Raw genomic sequence first — 21,273 nt, forward strand, 5'->3', positions numbered from 1 at the left:
TCAGGCAGCATCAATGGAGAGAAATAAACAATCAATGTTTTGTCCCTAGACTGAAGAATGATGAAGGAGCTCGGCCTGAAATGTCGATTGTCTATTCATTCATGCTGCCTGACCTGCTGAAATCCTCCAGCATTTATTTTTTGTGCATTGCTCTGGATTTTCAGTATCAGTAGCATCTTGTGATTATTAACAAGGCAAACGTGGGTCCTCAGGGTTCATGGAATTGAACTGTAGTTAAAAATAAAGATATACCTTTACCTTACACCTTGTACATCTTGTTCAAAATGTCCCAAGACACATTATAGCGAATGAAATATTTCTGAATTTATTATCCTTCTGAAATGTGTGTAACACGGTGCAGTGAACTTCTGTGAAGAACAGTGTGAGTTAATAATTAATAATTATTAATAAAAATTAATAATTTTTGGAATATTAGTTAAGGGGTAAATTTGGCCAAGACACCAAGAATAACTCCTATTTTCTTTTCCAAGGTAGTATCTACCTAGAGGCACAGAAAGCAGGAGGAAGAGGAGGCCATTTTGCATCTTAGACCTCTCTACCATTATCATTATGATGTCACCCACTTTGTACTATGTTCCTTAATTTTTCCCATATGTCCTAATGTTCTTAGATTTCAGAAATATATCTACTGTACCCCCTTCTTGAATATATTTAATGGCATGATGACTGCCTTCTGTGACACAACAATTTCCAAATGAAAGGGTAGTGAGTGAAGAAAAAATGCATAAAATGGTTTGAAAAGCCAATGTAGAATAGTGATCATAGATCATTTTCAATACTTACCTGAATCAGAGCTAAGAGTACTACCAAATGAGCCACAGCTAAAACACTTGAAAGTGGTAGAAATAAAGATTTTAGGAAAAAAATGTTTACCTTTACACCAAAAATAAAACCATTTCTACTTCTAACAGAAATTATAATCCATGATGTTTTTCCTGGTTCCCATCCTGCAAAAAACTCGTCAAGAAGTTACTGGGTAACAATGGTCATCAACATTGTTGTTAATGGTTTTGATTCTTTCAATTAAAGCCATGGCTTTGTGCAGAACAGAATCAAGCGAATGTCTATGTCAATTGTACTTATGTATGTATACTAGTCCCATTTAACGTGAGCAAAAGAAGATGTTAATGTTTGTACCTGATTTATGCCGAGCATCTACTGATAAGCACATTGTTCATTATTAGATCATCATCTATCTATCTATCTAACTCACCATTGCTATATTTTTGAAATATTCTTGCAATGGACTACAGTGTTAACACGTGTGTTATTTCCCACTGGGGTTTTTCGCAATGCCAATTTAATTTCTAAATGATATACTGCTGCCTTAAGTTCTATGTAATCTCAAAGCCAGCCATTATAACGGTGCCTGTTTAAACACGATGACTACATGCCAAGGCAGAAGGATTTCCTTCCCTATGTTAAATATTTTAATATTTAGATTGTACTATTGAATTAAGCAATTTTTAAACATAATGCTGTTAAACTGTACCATTGTGTCAATGTTACGAGAATGAAGGAACAGGCTGCTTTCTCTGGTTCAAATGCACCATCTAGTGGTTATAAAATAGGTTTATTTTATCATTAGAAAAATTGCAAGAAAGACTTGCTCAGTTCACTAAAAAATATTGAATGTTTTTTGTCATCAGAAGTGAGAAAAAAACAATTAAAATATTAGATTGATTAACTTTAAATGGAAGTGATTTTTTTTAAAAAAACGTGCTGTTTCCCCTGCTGTATTCGGCAGGGCAAGGCTGATTTAGAGTCATAGAGTCATACAACACAGGCATGGGCCCTATTGCCCACCACACTCATGCTGATCATTTTGCCATCTACACTTACCATATAGAACATATGACCATCTAGGACATAGAGCAGTATAACAGAGGGACAGACCCTTTGGCCCACAATCTTTATGCTGACAATTTAAATGGCACTATACCTGCACATGGTCTATAATCCCTTACTTCCCTGCTTATTTACCATGTCCCTGTCTAAATGCCTCCTAAATTGCCTTCCATTGCTTCCACGGGCAATGTATTCCAGGCACCTACCATTCTGTGGTAAAATAAACTTGCCCTCTCCTTTTCCTTTCCCTTCTCTCTCCTTAATGCTGGGACCCCCAGTATTTGAAACTTTCACCCTGGGGAAAAGACCATCTATCATGTCTTTGCCTCTCCTGACCTTTATGATCATGTTGTCTCTCAGCCTCTGATGCTCTAGAGTAAAGAGTCCAAGTTTGTCTACCCTTTCTTGCATGTCCTTCTCTGCCTTGCCTGTTTAAGTGTCTGTCAAAACACCTCTTAAAATGTTGCATATGATTCCACCATTTAAAATCCTCTAGTCCAGACTAACGTTCCAATGGGTCTCCTCTGCATCATCTCCAGCACAATGATGCTGTACCAGTTCCCTTCCCAGAGTTCTATCACATGACTGTTCCTTAGAAGATATTTTCTCAGTATCGTGTAGCCCTGCCAAACCTAGTACTGCTCTTATGGTAAGAGCAGAGCCGTACAGCTGCAGATTTTCTGCCAGAGAAAGACAACGACTACGTTGGGTCAGAATCTGCTTCAGGTTTAGTATTTCTGCTGGGTCCCAGGGACATTTTACTGTATACGGTGAACTGGTCACTGGATCACAATGGATCACAATATCTCTGCAAGAAGGATAATTATAAGTGATAACTAGAGTGGGCATTGACGCAGACAATTGGGAAATAGATGCCAGAAAAATCTGGACCTTGAAAGGTTGACTATTCAGAGGACATTTGAAGAGTGGAAATCTCAACCGGATGCAAAGAGAGTCCAGAGAAAACAGAAAGCAGCCGTCGTAGCCCTCTGCCTTCATCTTTAGGCAGTGCAGCAAAGACTGCCCTGCTGATGTCAAGCTCCTGTGGTGATCTCCTTTTTGTCCAGTTCAAAATAAACTCGCTCTTTAAAAAAAATTTCTCTGCAATTTCTCAGACACAGAACCGTGGAAAGCGAATGAAGGAAGGAGCACACATCAACCGTTCACTGTTGGCACTTGGAAACTGCATCAATGCATTGAGCGAGAAGGGAGGGAACAAGTACGTCAATTACCGAGACAGCAAGCTAACACGGTTGCTGAAGGTATGCGAGTGCTCGCGTGCAAATGGCGAACACTTCCCCTTGTCGAATGAAACACTTTCCCTTTGTGCTGTAGGGCTACTTTCACATTTCAGGATAGATCTGACATAGTTACTCAGTTACTGAAACCAAAGTAGACTATAACTGAAGACCATGCCTTAAATTTAGACATTTTGTAATTAAATAACAATAAGTATTTTTTTTCTAATTAAATTTATAATATTCAGCCTTTTGAGACCTCTTGTGTTCAGAAAAATGTCACTAACGGGCAAGGAGTGGGGTTCATTTTCTCACTGTTTCTCTTTCTTTGATGGCAGGATTCCCTGGGTGGGAACAGCAGGACTGTAATGATCGCACACATCAGTCCAGCCAGCAGCTCCTTTGAAGAGTCACGAAATACTCTCACTTACGCAGACCGTGCCAAAAACATTAAGACCAGAGTAAGAGCAAAACATCAATGCAGCAGTTTAAAATATTTTAAGTCTTTAAATATTATGTAATTTTTATATTACATGTTAAATTATAGTGTGGGATGGAGGTAAATTGTGTTTCGATGTAGATTTGATACATGCATTTAAAACCTATAACCTGCTCACGTTCAGTGGCATTATCCAAGCTTATTTATAGAACAATGCTATTGTGATGAACTCAATGGGCAATTAGCATTCGTTCAGTTCATAGATGGTATTGTGATAACTGTGAAAATGATGTATTCATAACTGCGGTAACATAATGATGCTACCACTTTCATGAAGTATGTGTATTTAACAAATATTTAATGAATTGAGCTTTTTTTTTACATAAGAGCTGAATACACAACTAGACAAGGGCTGATATGAAAGATGACTTAATAGGCATCAGGGTCACCTCAAGGGTGGTATTTTTGACTGAATTAGAGGATTTCAGCTGATTTCATAGAATTGAATAAAGAGGTTTGGACATTCGACTGATTGCTGAACTAGCTGAGCTGACCAGTGGCCTATCCCTGGGCTATGGTGGCCCCAGATGAAGTCTTCCCTTGGAGGCCTAGTTTCCATCTGAAGAATGAGGCCCTGGACAGGCTCCCAGACTCGGTACCTGTCAAAATAGTCATTTAAGCTAAATATAGTAAATGATTTTGTTCATTCAAAAATATTCAAGAATATTAAAAACCAGCTATTAAATAATTATGTCTCCAAAAATATTAAATTTGTTTGAATTGACTGAATTAATGAAAATAGAAAGGTCTACTTGCTATTCTTCTGGTTGCTCTTTCTTTTCATTCATTTCAAAGAGAGTGTGGTAGTTGCCATGGGCTAAGCTGACACAGCTGCAGCAGGCAGATTCTTATTCAAGAGCTGGGAAATCCATGGAAGACAGTGCAACACCTTTGGACACCAGAAATAATCCATCAGCACCACAGAGTTGTCCCAGAGCTCACAGTAAATGCAATGTCTTGTCTTAGCCAAGTACTTGGGGTGAATAGATGACCGATCTGATTGGACTTGCTCAAATACATTTTAATGTCAGATTGAGGGAAGGCTGTCATATATTAGATGACACATTATGGATAAGACATTAAACCAACAGCCCATCTGTTCTACCAATACACGTAACAGATCTCAAGGTGAAATTCAAAGAAGAGCAGTAGAGCGTTCTACAAGTCCCAAAATATATGGTTCAACCAACATCGCCAAAAGAGATGATCAAGTCACAGTGATTTAAGTTTTCACCGGACCTTATTTAGTGCATTGGTTGATTTCAGTTTTCCAATCCAGCTGCCCTCCATCACACCTGGATTTTTGGTTGTGAAAGAAACTCAATTAATTGAATTTCTTCCTCTCTTTGCTTTCTTAATATCCATCTTCAGAGTGCACTTATTATCAGTGAATGTATAAACTATACAACCTTGAGATTTGTTTGCTTAATAGGCAGTCATAAAGCAAGAAACCCAAAAGAACTCTATTTGTAAAAGTAAGGCCAACCTCCAGTGCCCACAGAGAAACAGAAAAAAACCAAAACAAATCATGCAACCAATAGAAGCGTGCAACAACAATAGCATTCCGAACCAAATAGAATCCTTAAGTTCAAATGCCCAGAGCAGGCCCAAAGCCTCAGTGTTCAGTTCATCATATTGCCGGGGCAGGTCGCTGCATAGTTCGCAGACACGAAGCTCAGCAGTTGGGGGCAGTCTCACAGCACTAGTGTCGTGGAGATGGGAGCACCCAGACTATCTGGGCCAGCGTTTAAATAGTCCAAACCTCGCGCTACGAACTGGGCCCTGCCACAGTGAATTGTTCTGGGCCTAGATTTTTACTGTCAGAGAAGCTGTTCTCAATCTCTCCAAATCAGCTCGGCAGCTAGGGCAATCTAACCTTGCCCGACTCTCGACACCCCCTGTCTTTCCAGTCTATCTAGGCCAGCATTTAGAATGTCCAAGCAGTGTATTATACCTTGAGTTAGGACCCTGGCCTCACCACGGCAAATTGCTCTGGGCCTAGAGCATGCTGCCTGGCAATTCACTTTGGACCTGGATTTCACTGCCGAAGAAACCTTCCTCAGCCTCGCCTTAGAGCGATCCACCCTCGCACTCGGGTAAGTAGGACAGGCATCGGAATTCCTCTGTCCCGTTATCTCCCTTCCAAATCATCCACTCCAACCAGCCTGGCTCCAACTCCAATTGTGTCCATCTTGTTATTAGATGTTCATTTTCTAAAAATAATCTATCTCGTTCATTTTCAATACTCCTCTGCCATTTATCACTTGAGTAAATATTTAGATTGTTGTAAATCCACTTTTTCACATCCCTACTCACCATGGATTTAGATTGTAGAATTGGGAAAGATTTTAACCATACAAGTCACCCGCAAAATTAGGGGCTACAACTGCATGAAATAGAAACCGAGCCTGTTTCTCTTTCTCTGTAGTGGAGCACTTGCATTTTGACCTTATGTAACCACACTTGGAGACAAAACAGACTGCTATACAAACTGATAGAGGAACTCACTGGGTTAAGCAACATCAGTGCAATCAAAGAAATGTTCAATGTTTCAGGTTGACACCTTGCACTTGGACAGACTTGGGGTCTCAGCCCAAAACATCAGATTATTTCTTTGCCTCCACAAATGCTACATGACCTGCTAAGTTCCACTGGTAGTTTACTTCTTGCTCAAAATAACTCACAATATTGATGCAAATTTAGAACATATGAATGAATGAAATGAATTGAATGAATGAATGAAATTAATTTATTTCAGTCAGTACAAACATAACAAAAAACATCATTTACAACAATGATTTCATAGGACAAAATTACAACAAAAAACATAGATATTCTTTAAAACAGACCAAAAGAGTGAAGAGGCTGAAGCTACAGCTTATTACACCTACCCCTCTTACTTATACAACAACATATTTGGCATCAATCATCACATCAAAAACAAAAAAATTCACAATCTTTTAACACAAAATCCAATGCCAAATATCATTTATTCACATTACTCCCATTAATTTTAAATCATGTATTTTATATTTGTTCATTAAATAATTTTAAAATAATTTTTTAAATTTGTTAAGTGTAGTGCATGTTTTTAAATTCCTACTACATCTGTTCCATAGATTCACGCCTCTGGCTGAAATGCAATGATTTTTTACATTTGTTCTTATCCTTTGTTTTTGAAATATTCATGTTCCTCTCAAATCATGTTGACTTTCTCTCATCTTAAACAGCCTTCGGATACTTTGTGGTAGCTGTCCATTTTTAACTTTATACATAATTTGTATTATTTTAAAATCTACGAAATCTCTGAATTTTAAAGTGTTTAGTTGAATAAGTAGTTGATTGGTCCATTAATAATGAACAGAGTTTAAAGCAGATTGATCAACATCTAACAATGCAATTAATAGTGAATACATCTGAAATAAAAAAAAATTCAGGATCCTAGCCATGGCTATAAAGAAATGGTTAATTTATCTTGAATAATCAATAAGCTTTTAACATGAAATTGGCATATTAATATAATATTGCTTTTTTACAGATTGGCTAAGTTTTTTGTCATTTTTGCCAAATTAGGACCAGCAGCTGTTTCACACCCATGGTATACATCGTGTTCAATCAATCACATTACTTTCCTCATCCGGAACTAACTTTGTATAAAGAAATAAAAGTAAGATGTGGCAACTTACCACAAAGAACAATGATTTGAATTTGACCATGATATGAGGAGGAATTAATTTATTGTAGATGCAGTACTTGGAACTATTGTTAGGTTTGTACTTATTTCTGGAGCAAAAGTCACCCAGTCATTGCCAGTGTTCCTTATGTGCTCCTTATTTCATTTACTAGGTCAAGCGCAATTTGATGAATGTGTCCTACCACATTGCTCAGTATACCAATATCATCTCTGACCTGCGCAGTGAAATCCATCGTCTGAAGAAGAAGATAGACGCACAAAGAATACAACAAAATAAAAATGATAAAGCTGACATACGCAATGTTCAAGGTGAATGGGTCAATCTGAAGAGTATATTCTAATTTGTAAACAGATATTCTGTTCCTCTCCTGTAATCTGTCAGCTTGCCATGAGTAATTCTCTTTATCTGTGGAAGATCCCATCTAATAACTAATCCATAGATTTTGTGCACAAATATAATTCTTACATTTGTGAGGCATCCCTGTAGCAACACTCTGCCTGTCTTGTATTTGCCATCTGTCCCTTGTTCCTAAAGCTAGTGTTTGAATTGTGAATTAATGGAAAAACAGATGAAGACTGGTGATGTTCCTTTAACTATCATGTAGATATGTGTCAAGTAAAGAAATTAAAAGTGGTAATTTTCAATATAGAATTTATGAGTACAGTATTTAGGAGCAGCAGCTCCAAATGCATGTTGTGATATATTGAAACTTGGGCCCTTATTTTAACTGAGTGACGATTCCAAGCAGTTAAATAGGGTTCTATAGCAAACATACAGGGTTTTGAAATTCCCAAGCCCTTTTTGAATGCCACTGGAGACCATCCACCCCATGTTTTTAAATGGTCTGGGCCTGTTCATCATAAGTAAGTTTGCAAAATAAGTTTTAGGAGCTGAGAAATGTGTGTTGATCTGATAATAAACTTGTAAGCAGTAGTTTCTCTGTTAAAATAGAGACTGTAATGACCATGGTAATTGGTGGATGGAATGCGTCGACAATAGTTTTTCTTAAGTTTCAGCACACAAACTTATTTTTATCCTGTTTTTGCTCTTCCAGCTGAAGTTCAGTTTCATTCATCTCGGTATGATAGACGGGAGATGGAGAGGCTCCGTGAGCATTTAATCACTGCCTTTCGGGAACAGATGGAAATTCGGCGCAATCTGTTGGAACTGGACAGCAATAACATGCAAATTCAAGTTGATACATCCAGGCACCTACTAACTATTGCAGAGTAAGAGCATTTCTTAATTTCCTGGTTGTTTTCTCCACAAGAGTGAATAATCAAACAGATACAAGTACCAAAAACAGGAATGAAAAGGATACAGTAGGTGTAAAAGGTTTAAATCAGGAACAAAGAAGATAAGTCTAAAAAGCTTTTCCAGCTTAGGTTAGTTCAACCAGTTAAATAAATTACATTCTTAAAGTTTTTGAAGTAAACAATTATTGTAACAATAATTACTGTTTAAACCCTTTGACATCAATGGTAGTTCATTGTTATAGTGATGCTGACGTACATATAGACTCCATGTCCTCATACCTCAACTCCATTTTATCCCCCTTGGTTCAGTCCTTTCCAAGCTACATCCATGACATTTCTCATGCTCTCTACCACTTCAACAACTTTCAATTCCCCAGCTTGATTGCTTCATTTACACTATGAATCTCCAGTCCCTGTACACTTACATCCCCCATCAGGAAGGTCCCGAGGCTCTCTGCTTCTTTCTCGATAATAGACCTAACCAGTTTCCATCCACCGCCACCCTCTTCCATCTGGCAGAGCTGATACTCACCCTCATCTGCTTCTCTTTGGCTCCTCCCCCCCCTCCAGACCGAAGATGTAGCCATGGGCACTTGCATGGCCCCAGTTATGCCTGACTTTCAGTTGGCTACACGGAATATTTCATGTTCCAAACATACACCAGTAATGCTGCCCAGCTCTTTCTCCACTACATTGACGACAGCATTAGTGTCGTGTCCTGCACCCATGTTGAGCTCACAAATTTCGTCATCTTCGTCACCAACTTCTATGCCGCTCTCAAATTCATCTCCACCACTCCTCTCCTTTTTCTTGATCTCTCTGGAGACAGGTTATCAGTGACATATTTTACAAACCCACTGACTCCCATAGTTATCTTTAGTACATCTCTTCCCACCCAGTCATTTTGAAGGGTGGTATTCCCTTCTCTCACTTCTTCTGTCCCTGCCCCATTTTTCTCATGATGAAGTTTTCCATTCCAGGACATCCAAGATGTCCTCTTTTTATCGGAAAACAGGTTTTCCCTCCAGTGCTATCAATTGAGCCCTTGCCTGTATCTCCTCCATTTCCCATATATATTCCCTAATTCCATTTCCCATACATCTTCCCTAGTCCCATTTGTGGCCCTGGCATAACAGGGATAGGGTCCCCTTTGTCCCCTTGCTAAGATCTCCTGGTGGCCAGCCATTTTAATTCCATTTCCTATCCCACACTCACATGTCTGTCCATGGCCCCCTCTTACTGTCAAGTTGAGGCTAAATGCAGACTGGTGGATAAACACCTCATATTAAGTTATAGAACACAGAACGGTACAGCAGAGAAAAAGGGCCTTTCAGCCCACAATGGCTGTGCCAAACATGATGCCGAATTAAAATAATTCTCTTATGCCTGTACAGGGTCCATATCCACCTGCTCCCCGCATATTGGTGTATCTAACAGCTTCTTAAAGGCCACCATAGTTCCTGCCTTCACCACTCCCCGTGTCAGCCCATTCCAAGTACCTGCTACTGTCTGTGCAAAATGAATCTTGTCATTTCTCTCCCTCACCCACCCCCTCCCGCTGCCCCTTCATCTTGAATGCATGCCCTTTACCTCTTGATACTCGGAAAAGTCCCAGATTCCAAAGGTGTACATTAGGTAGGTTAATTGGTCATTTGTTTACAATAGACAATAGACAATAGGTGCAGAAGTAGACCATTCGGCCCCTCGAGTCTGCACCACCATTCTGAGATCATGGCTGATCATTCACTATCAGTACCCAGTCCCTGCCTTGTCCCCATATCCCTTGATTCCCCTATCCATCAGATATCTATCCAGCTCCTTCTTGAAAGCATCCAGAGAATTGGCCTCCACCATCTTCCGAGGCAGTGCATTCCACACCTCCACAACTCTCTGGGAGAAGAAGCTCTTCCTCAACTCTGTTTTAAATAACTGACCTCTTATTCTCAATCCATGCCCTCTGGTACTGGACTCTCCCAACATCTGGAACATATTTCCTGCCTCAATCCTATCAAATCCTTTAATTTTCTTAAACGTTTCAATCAGATCCCCTCTCAATCTCCTCAATTCCGGCGTGTACAAGCCCAATCTCTCCAATCTCTCTGCGTAAGACAGAGAGATTGGATGATTAAATGGTCAGTGCAGACTCACTGGGACAGAAGGGCCTTTTACTGAGCTGCATTTCTAATTAAGTAAATAAATAAAATAGTACTCTATCTCAGTACTCTCCAACCTGCCGACCACAATATCAATTTCTCTAACTTCCAGGAAACTCCCCCCTCTGTCTCTCCACTCCTTTTTGTTTTCCCTTCTCCAGTCAGGGAGTCCTTGTGCAGAATTCCCTTTCAGGTTGTAAGGGAAGCAAATGAAATGTTAGCAATCATTTCAAGAGGACTAGAATATAAAAGCAAGGAAGTAATGCTGAGGCTTTATAAGGCATTGGTCAGACCACACTTGGAGCATTTGAGTAGTTTTGGGCCATTTATCTAAGAACGGATGTGCTGCTTTGGAGAGGGTCCAGAGGAGTGTTATAAGAAGCACCCCTTGTAATAACAATCAGAGAGGCACAAAGAGGTCTGTATTTAGCGACAAGTGCCTTTATTGTCTAAAGTAACAAGTGCATGAATTCTAGTGTGCACACCCACAAAGTTTCCCTGACTCTCCTGAATGGTCAAAGAATAGCAGAGGTTTTACCTGGGCAAAGGAGTCTACATTGGCCAGGTGTCCCTTGTGGTCCTGATTCACTCACCATATGTTTTGTGCAAGGGTAACTCATGGTTGTTTCTGCGATGGTTATTCTTTGAAGTTACCGCTGCCAGCACACACAAAGCATCTTCTTTTATATCCATTCCTTATCAATTCAAATATCACGTTCCAGTGTTATTGGCCACAGATCATGTGTCTTACCTTTAACACTGGCTCTGCTCCAAGCCAGCATCCATTTATTGCCCTCTTCCCAGCAAGTGACCATCGATAATCTATGGCTTTTTGTTCTCAATCAGCAACCAGCTCGAATCACTGCGGGCAGACATCAATCGCAACATTTGCAAACCTACCGTTATAGCCAGCTAAAGAACATCTCACAAATAACTTACTTTGAAATGATCCCTAGTCTAGCAGATTACCTGGAACATCATTGTGTCTTCTGTCAAACACTGATCAAGCCAAGCAATTCAAGCTCACAAAATGGAGAACGCAGTGTCTTCACAAAATGGCAGCATCCATCCCCAAGCACAGGACAAGAACAAAGACAATTAGTCTGTCTGCTTCCATTGTTCTCGATTCATTTGAACTCACTGATTTTTAGAACCTGTCGTTCTTTCAGGCCAACAGGAGGTTCACGAGAATGATCCCACAAAATAAAGGGTTAATGTATGAGGAGCACTTGATGGTTCTGGGCCTGTACTGACCAGAGTTTTGAAGAATGGGTGGGTGGGGGGGGGGGGGGAAGAATCCCATTGAAACCTATGGAATAGTGAAAAGCCTAGATAGAATATATGTGGAGAGGATGTTACCTACTATAGTGGGTGAGTCTAGAACCAGAAGGAACAACCTCAGAATAGAAGGACATCCATTTAGAACAGAGATGAGGAGGAATTTCTTTAGCCAGAGGGTGGTAAATTTACAGAATTCATTACCACAGATGGTTATGTTGGCCAAGTCACTGGGTATATTTAAAAAGGAGATTGTCAAGTCATTGGATATATTTAAAGAAGGCAGGATAAAGGGGTTGAGAAGGATAATAAATCAGCCATAATGGAATGGTGGAGCAGACTTGATGTGCCGAATGGCCTAATTTGCTCCTATGTCTTATGATCCTATCCTTCTGGTCCCTCCAACTCTTTTCTTTTTCCTCTTGTGCTCTCTCATGACCTGTCCATCCCTTTGGTTCCCCCCACTTTGGCCCCTTTATTCCATGTTCCACTGTGCTTTCCTATCAGTTTCCATCTTTTTTTTCCACCTATCACCTCCCAGATTCTTATAACATTCAGATTCTCTCCCCCTCCCCACCTACCTGCCGTCTCCCTCTCACCTGGATTTACCTATTAGCTATTAGATATCATGCCTCTTCCCCTACCCCCACCTTTTTATTCTGGCTTTTGCCCTCTTCTTTCCAGTCCTGATGAAGGGTCTCAGCCCAAAGTGTTGAATGTTTATTCCCCTCCATAGATGCTGCCTAACCTGTTGAATTCCTCCAATCTACTGTGTGTTTCGCTCTAGTTTTCCAGCACCCATGGTCTCTCTTGTATCTCCATTTATATCAAATTAATACCTTACATTGATGGTTAAGGAAATATGGGAAATTTTGTTCTACAGGGAATTACTTTCCAGCTTTGTGTCAAATGAGATAATTGCATATTAAATCTTTCTATTATGTTATTCATGGATTTCTTTATCAATCTTTTTATTAATTTAAAAAGTACATATATATAAACAAGAGGAGAATTATCTCAAATATCTATATTGATAACAATTCATATAAAAGGAAAAATAAATATTATCAAGATCATACTTAATATTAATCTAATAGTATATAATAAAAATAAGATAATCAATTCTCCTCTTATCATTCCATGAAAAGAAGAAAAAAATTAAAGAAACTTTTATAGTTTTTTTATATACATAAAAAACCCACCAAACAAAAAAAAACAAAAAAAAGGAAAAAGAGGGCAAAAAGGGACTGGGCAGCCTATACTGAGAGTAAAAGCAAGAAAAAAAGAGAAACTTTCTGATCAAATCCAAAACTTCATGAAAGTAACTGGAAGAGCAATAAATCAAACCATATTAAAATATTGAAAAAAAGTTCAGCAGGTTTCTTCAAATTTAAAGGATGTATCGAATATCCAACTTCTTATTTTCTCTAAACTTAGACAGGATGTAATGGAAGTAAGCTAATTAAAAACAGTAGGATGATTACAGTCCTTCCATTTAAGCAAAATGGCAGAACAAATACTTTCTAAATGGTCTCTTATGACATTATCATTAATTATTATTAATTGGTCAAATTAATGCTATTAAAATGATAGTGTTACCGAAGTTCTTATGTGTATTCCAAGCAATCCCTTCCTTTGTTCCTAAACTGTTTTTTGATAGAATAGACTCTAAAATTTTATCTTATATTTGGAATAATAAAAATCCTAGACTGAGTAAACCTCTATTGCAGAAATTAAAAAAGCATGGTGGTATGCCTTTGCCAAATTTTAGAATGTCGTACTGGGCAATTAATATTCGATATATTTCATTTTGGGTTTATTATTCAGACATACATGACTGTCCTTTATGGGTGGATTTGGAGAAAAACTTGGTGAAGGGATATTCTTTGGCCTCTTTACTGGGTGCTCCTCTTCCTTTTTTGCTCTCTAAGATTGATAGTCTAGACCTCAATCCCATTATTAAACATACATTAAGAATTTGGTTTCAGTTTTGTAGATTTTTTGAGTTTAATAACTTTGTTCTTTCTAGTAAAATCCATCTTAATTATTTTTAACCCATCAATTTCTGATCAGACCTTTTTAATTTGGAAAACCAAAGGAAAAATAACAACTTTTTTTGTTATTCATGGATTTGATTGAATCATTAAGCATATCAAGTAATTTTCAACTTGTATTGAAAATCCATGCCCTGTATTTACTGTCCTAAGCCAGAGCTCATGCGTGAACATTGGTAAATGGTGATTTGGATTGTTGCAATACTGCCCTTGGTCACTGATCTGGTACTCGTTATGTGTTATTGAGGAGTTACTTGCCAATCAAAGTGGCAGCACACCCACAGAATCAAACCCCATTTGGAGTCAGCACATTTAGGTGGGAGAAATAATTGGTTGTCTCCTACTTTTCCAAGTGAATAGTACGTATAATTTAAAAAGAGAGTAGGCTGGGAAAAGGGAAAGATTAAAGCTGATCATTACTAAAATACAGTCACTATTTTGGTTCCCCTTTAAAGATTTTTTTTCTAAATTTATTCATTTACAGGATGTGAGTGTTGCCAACAAAGCATTTATTGCCCATCCCAAGTTGCCCTTGAGAAGGCAGTGATGAGCTGCCTTCTTGAACCAATGATGCCAATGGAATACACAGTAAAGTAGCATTGAATGAACTATGTTGTCCAAATCTTAAAATTTTAGTAAACAAATCTATCTACGATCTGTCACCTTCTTATTCCTATAGCTGGGTACAGGAAAAGGCAAGAAGAGCCAGAAAATGGAGAGAAGAGAATCGAAAGGAGGTGTACAACAAGGAAGATAGTGAGAAGGATTCAGACACAGGAGATGACCAGTCTGATGTCATGGAACCAACAGAGGTAGCTGTAGCCCGAGAGAATATTGCTGCACTTGTGGCTGAGCAGAAGAAATTGAAGTGGCATAAGGTAATTTTGAAGCCCAATTGTTCCAATACAAGAGTTTGCAAATAAATTTAAATATGCCAACTTTGGGAGAACATTAAACATTAGCAGACAGAATGGGCAGACTATAATACTCCAGTGATCTCTTTGCACTGACTCCTGCACTGTTCTCAAAGACAGGATAGCTATTTATCAAAGGACAAATAACATTTATTACCAGACAGCCAGAAGATCTTCAGCCCACGATGTCTGTGCTGACAAGATGCCAGTCTGAACTAAATCAGTCAAAACTCCAGGTTTCACTATCAAAGCCATATTGCAAAGCGGATAGTTTTGCCAGCAACAACTAGGCCTTGGTGCAAATGTTATCATTTTGGCAGCTCATGGCTGTTTTTAAATAACTTTGATTATTAGAAGGCTTTTTAAACCATATCAATGCAACTTCTGTTAAAAGTTATTTTTTTAAAATGTAAAAAAAATACATTTACTTTAAATTATGGAAATTTAAAACAGTATGTTTTTGCCACTCTTATTTACCTTTTTAGATCCAGGCTGGCGACTGTTTAGTTGAATGGCTCATGCTGTGCTGATGAATATTTCCAGCACTTTCAATTCTGTTTCACATTTTTGACATTTGTTATATTAATTTCTTACATTGTTATATTTAAAGCCTCACAATCCCTAATTTTATTTGCTATACACATATAAAGTTTGATTTTGGGAAGTGTTTCTTCTTTCAGTGCATCATTTAAAATTCACTGCAGAATGTTCACTCAGAATAATGTGCATCTACTCTCGAAAATTTATTTCTAAACATTGGGTCTTTTAATTGCACAGTGATACACTCACTAACTTTTATGCTTGAAAACCAGATGATCTCTCTGTTGCACTTTCCTACACTTAAAGGATTCCTCACTCTATCCAATTTAGATCGAATTGGAGAAGCAATTTGCTGATATCCGTTCCCGAGCTCATAAATTGGAGGAGCTCCTTCCCAAGCGGATCAGCAGTGAGCAACAGCGAGAGGTCTTGAGTCTACTCTGTAAGGTACATGAACTGGAAATTGAGAACACAGAAATGCAGTCCATCGCGTTACTCAAGGACAACGTCATTCGCCAGACGGACTACGTCATCCAGCGCTTTGAGCAACACAGGCAGTTGTGTGCGGAAATTATTCAACAGCAGCGGCAAATTATAGATGGTATAGTAGAAATTAGTTCCTGTGGTTCATATTCTTTTAAAGAGCTAATCACAGAAGATCAGCTTCACAATTGCTTTTATCAGTTTATGTGTGTTATTGTGTATGCACTTGAATATTTGTGTCAAGACAATGCATAACGAACTATCTGAATTAGAAATTCTTAATATTCTTGCTCTTATCTTACAATTAATCGCTGACAGTGTTTTTTCCTATGATATTCAATTGAAATAAACCTTTCAGAGAATCTTTTGTTTCAGATTTCAATTACATCAGAAATATAACATTGTCTCTGAAGTGTTTGATATATTGTGTCTGAACAGATCACAGCTTGCTGGTTCCTTCACAGCTGGATGAGTTGTATGAAATTTACCTGCGAGAGTTAGAGGAGGGTAACCTAGACCGGATCGTAGCCATGCACACTGTCACAACAAGAACCTTGAAGGTACAGCATCATTCAGTAATGTCACTGTTTTTCCTGCAGGGTCTACTATAGAAACCACCTAAACTAGAGCTGTTATCTACTGAATTAACACATTATTAACTACTCCTCATAGTTTGCTATCTCATTCCTTATTTATTTCACACTCTTATCTCATTTTATTTGATTCAAAGCCTGTCCCTCTCTTAGTATGCAAACACGAGGAAATCTGCAGATGCTGGAAATTCAAGCAAGACACACAAAATGCTGGTGGAACACAGCAGGCCAGGCAGCATTTATAGGGAGAAGCACTGTCGACGTTTCAGGCCGAGACCTGACAAAGGGTCTTGGCCTGAAACATCAACAGTGCTTCTCCCTACAGATGCTGCCTGGCCTGCTGTGTTCCACCAGCATTTTGTGTGTGTCCCTCTCTTAGTACGTTGTTTTCTTCCTCTCATTCAAGTCTCTTCCCCTCTTTCTTCCCTTTCCATCACATCCCTCTTCTCTCCCTTTCTATCTCTATCCATCTCTCCCTCTCTAGTTGCTCTCTTTTTCCTTGGACTTTCATTTTCATTCCACCACTTCATCATGCTTCATTCTCTCACTTTCTCTGCTTCTTTCTGCTTTCTTTATCATCCACTTAGCCCTACTTCTATATCTTGCCCAGTCATATTATCTCTCAAGCTTTCTCTCTCTCTCTCTTTCCTCCATCTTCTATCTCTCCAATATTCAAGTTTAATTATCATTCAACTGCACATGAATATAGCCAAACAAAACAGCCTTCCTCCGGGGGCCGAGGTGTGAAACACATTACCAACAGCTCACAACACTCTGCACATAGTACAAACAGCACATATGGTTATGGAGCATAAAATATGGACACAATCTCTAGCTTTCCCTCCCACCTCAGTAAACATTCACCACGTTGCTGGAATGAAATAAAATGGAATACAAATTAAAGATAAACTGAAGGGAGATATTGATAATAGTAGTAATAACCTTGAGGATTGAAATGATTTTGGAAATGTGTGATGTGAATAAAGAAATGATCAATGGAAACAAAATTAAAACATGGGAATAAACTGCTATGAGATGAAAAAAAGTTATAAAAGTTTCTAGAGTATGTAAAATGCTGAGATTAGCCCTAGTAAATGAGGGAGATTAAAAGTGGACAAGTGGACTAGTGGATTTACAGAAGTGATTTAGTAAGTTGCCATCTAAGACATTCTCATTCAAAAATTTGGGCTTGTAGGTTCAGTTGTTGTATTATGAGATATTAAGACTAAATTATAAGCAATCATAGAAAACAAGAATAAAATGGTAATTTTCATAAAGGCTGTCCCTAATGCGTGTTTGTAGTTCCTTCATAGGATATCTTGAGAGGATAGGTGATGTGGTCACCTTAGTCAATATCATGGCAAAGACTTGATAGCATTAATTGGATGGATTCTAAATAATATGTGTATTAAAGTACCCTAGGAACTGAAGTGACTATAAACCCAGGTTTTTTCCATAAGTGCCATGTAAGAACTGGAGGTCTTACTACAGCAGACAGCATTTGTGCCAGGGATATAACTATGTCATAGTTTCAGTACTTGTATTTGGGAAAAATTAATTAGTTCACATGACTCAGACAGTTTGCTACATAGAAGGGAGAGTGAAACAAATCATGGTGTTCAAATATCCCAGATATAAACTTGGATTGAATGTCTCTCCTGTAGGGTAAATTGGACAGAGTGAGAAATGGACATGGGGGGGGGGGTAGAATCACAATCTGTCTATTCTATACCCTGTCAAAGGCATTAACCTCATACATGCAACAGGTAAATCCCGTTTACCTGGCTTTCTGTTAATCAGAAATCTTGATGGTCCTGTACCTGGCTCATTCACTCATTCAGAATGTGAGTAGGATGTCCTGAGTGCAAGTGGGTAGAACAGTGGGTCTTGAGTATGGTTGGGAATGGGACCTAACTCTGGCCGGCTGTGTAACTGATCTGGGGGTTGGATCTGGAACATTGGTAGGTTTCTAGATAGAAGCTAACTGTGAAGTGCTAGTATTTTTGCTACTCAATGGGTTCTTGCAAAATTTATTATACTACTGCATAACATATAAAGAAGTAAAATAAAGGTAAGTTTGGGTATTAACAGGAAGTACATTCAAGTGTCTGGAAAAGCCCCTGTTCTGGACCCACCAAAGTTCCAAAGGTGCCAAATTATTAGAGTTTTACTGTAATGCTCTTTCCAATTGAGCAGGGAATGTAACTCAGACTACAATTTTAGCTGCACACAATTCATTCCGAATGGAACACCAGCTATCTCCTGTTGGGTATTGATCTTCATTAACCAATAACTAATCACATTAAATGTTCCCTCAGGGTGAAAACAATGCAAAACACTTCATCACGTGAAATGGATTTTCAATACATATCACAAGTGGCCCCAAAACTCCTCTAATTTTCCTAAAGACAAACTGAACAACATTTTAGATTAGATTAGATTAGATTCAACTTTATTGTCATTGTGCCGAGTACAGATACAAAGCCAATGAAATGCAGTTAGCATCTAACCAGAAATGCAAAGAATAGTGTTATTTATAAAATACTGTAACTGCAAATAAAAAGTAAGTGCTACAGCACACAGATATGAAAGTACTGAGACAGTACAATATGGGTGCAATGTTGCATAAATTGAAACAAAGCCGCATTTAATCCTGAAAACTGATTCACATTCCAATTGTTAACTGAAAATGCTACATAACTCTCATGAAATACAGCTCTCTTTAAAATTAAGTGTAATATAACTCAGAAGTATGTATTTTGTTTGCAGCATAATGTAGCAGTATTAAATAAACCATTAGATGCAATGAAAGCAAGTGTAGCATCTTAGTCATAAGGCTCTTGTGCATGAGTCCACCAGATACCTTACAATCAGAGTTAGGTTTATTATACAGATTAACATACATCATAAAGCTATGAAGCTCAATTATTATTTTTGTAATTAAAGGATATAGATTAATAATTTTCTTTGATTAATTGGTTGCTTAAAAATGTAGTAGGAACTTTATATGATTACTTACGTAGTTGGTTTGATTCTCCAGGATGGCTCAGTCATTAATGTGGCCCAGAAGCTCAAGGTGGGGGAACTGGTCCAGGATGTGGACTCTGATCAGGAGAGTGTGAGAACTGTGGGATCTGAGAAGCTTTATCCTTGGCGAAAGAATTACAAAGATGCACTACCATCTCTGGTTCCAGAGTCAGAGAGGTAACTAACTGCAAGTATACTGGAACTTACAGAGAGAGTGCCCAATCAAATATGTTGAAGCTTGTTAACTCTTTTAGTGTATGAGCCATTTCCCTCATAATGCATTGTATTTAACATGGTTACCATGTATATTGTTGACAAGTTGGGGGGTTTTGGGTTTCTTCACCAGCAACCATGAGTGCCAATTGCTCCATTACACCGGTTCACTTTTCTAAATGTTTGAAATACTTTTTGATCAATTTATTCCATGGATCAAGCTGAGTGGGGCATTAAAATAAACGTGCAGAGAAACAAAAACAGGAAGTTCAAATAAAAATAAATTAAAGAGGCATTGTAAAATTACTTTAAGTTGTAAAAATAAGATTCTTATGTAAGTGAAGAGATAAAATTGCATGATCTTCTTCGTGCTGAATTGATTGGCTAGGTATTTGGAGAACATGACACGCTAGTTGCTTCAGCCTGGAATTTATGGTTGTATGACTGTAAAACTGTCACCGTACACCAAAACAGTGAAAAACAGGACAACTGCTGGAATATACACTGAGCAGCCATTTTATTAGGTACACCTGCTTGTTAATGCAAATATGGCACAACTTATGACATAAAAGCATGCCGACATGATTAAGAGGTCCAGTGTTAGTTGAAACCAAACGTAAGAATGGAGAAGAAATATGACCTAAGTTACTTTGACCATGGAATAATTGTTGCAGCTAGACGGGGCGACTGGAATACCTCAGAAGCTGCTGACATCCTGGGCATTTCAGGCACAACAGTCTCTAGAGTTTACTGAGAATTGTGTGAAAAATGAAGAGAAAACATCCAGTGAGAGGCAGTTCTGTGCATGATGATGCTTTGTTAATGAGAGGAGAATGGTTGGAGTGGTTACAATGGTTTGAATGCACAACATGTCAAACTTTGAAGTGGATGCATCACGGCAGTAGAAGACCAAACCAGGTTCCACTCCTTTCCTAATAAATTGGCCACTGAGAGTATAAGGTTCAATGTAAGATTTATTATCAGTGGTTATAAGTGCACTGTCTGCACAGAAATCCTGAAGTTGTTGTAATAGATTGACATTTCTCCACAGAAAGTACTTCTTCTCCAGTGCAAATAGAAATCAATGACCTAGCAAAGTTATTTTAAGGATTTTCTCAGTCTAAAAATTTATGTTGGTTGAGGTATAACTGTGATTTTAAGTCATACTAAGCCACGTTGTTTAGGAACCATAGATATCCCATCTTTATATTAATCTTGTGCTTGTGTTAACAACAGGGGGATAGGAATAGCCTATTTAGTTTCTTGAGATCACACAGTGAGAATATGGATGACCCAGGGCCTAAATAAAAACTCCTCTTCCCTATATCCCTTTAATACTCTTGGTTAAAAAATATTCAATCTCATATTTTAAAATTAAAAGTTGATCTAACTGCCACAATTTTCAGAAGTGTTTCAAATATCTAACATTCTCTACACGTGTTTATAACATCACTAGCAATA

General features: G+C 38.2%; 1 protein-coding gene across 1 annotated transcript in view; it reads left to right on the forward strand.

The window, feature by feature from the left end:
- The window catches only part of kif19 (kinesin family member 19), a 207,603-nt gene that overhangs the window by 158,172 nt on the left and 28,158 nt on the right, over window positions 1-21,273 (forward strand). The window contains exons 8-15 of the mRNA XM_059948568.1: window positions 2,985-3,131; window positions 3,446-3,568; window positions 7,453-7,609; window positions 8,356-8,530; window positions 14,722-14,920; window positions 15,827-16,097; window positions 16,418-16,539; window positions 19,613-19,776. Coding sequence (XP_059804551.1) covers window positions 2,985-3,131; window positions 3,446-3,568; window positions 7,453-7,609; window positions 8,356-8,530; window positions 14,722-14,920; window positions 15,827-16,097; window positions 16,418-16,539; window positions 19,613-19,776 — 1,358 coding nt within the window. The remainder of the gene's footprint in view (window positions 1-2,984; window positions 3,132-3,445; window positions 3,569-7,452; window positions 7,610-8,355; window positions 8,531-14,721; window positions 14,921-15,826; window positions 16,098-16,417; window positions 16,540-19,612; window positions 19,777-21,273) is intronic.

The sequence above is a fragment of the Hypanus sabinus genome, chromosome 23, assembly GCF_030144855.1.
Source record: "Hypanus sabinus isolate sHypSab1 chromosome 23, sHypSab1.hap1, whole genome shotgun sequence".
In the NCBI taxonomy this organism is placed as follows: domain Eukaryota; kingdom Metazoa; phylum Chordata; class Chondrichthyes; order Myliobatiformes; family Dasyatidae; genus Hypanus; species Hypanus sabinus.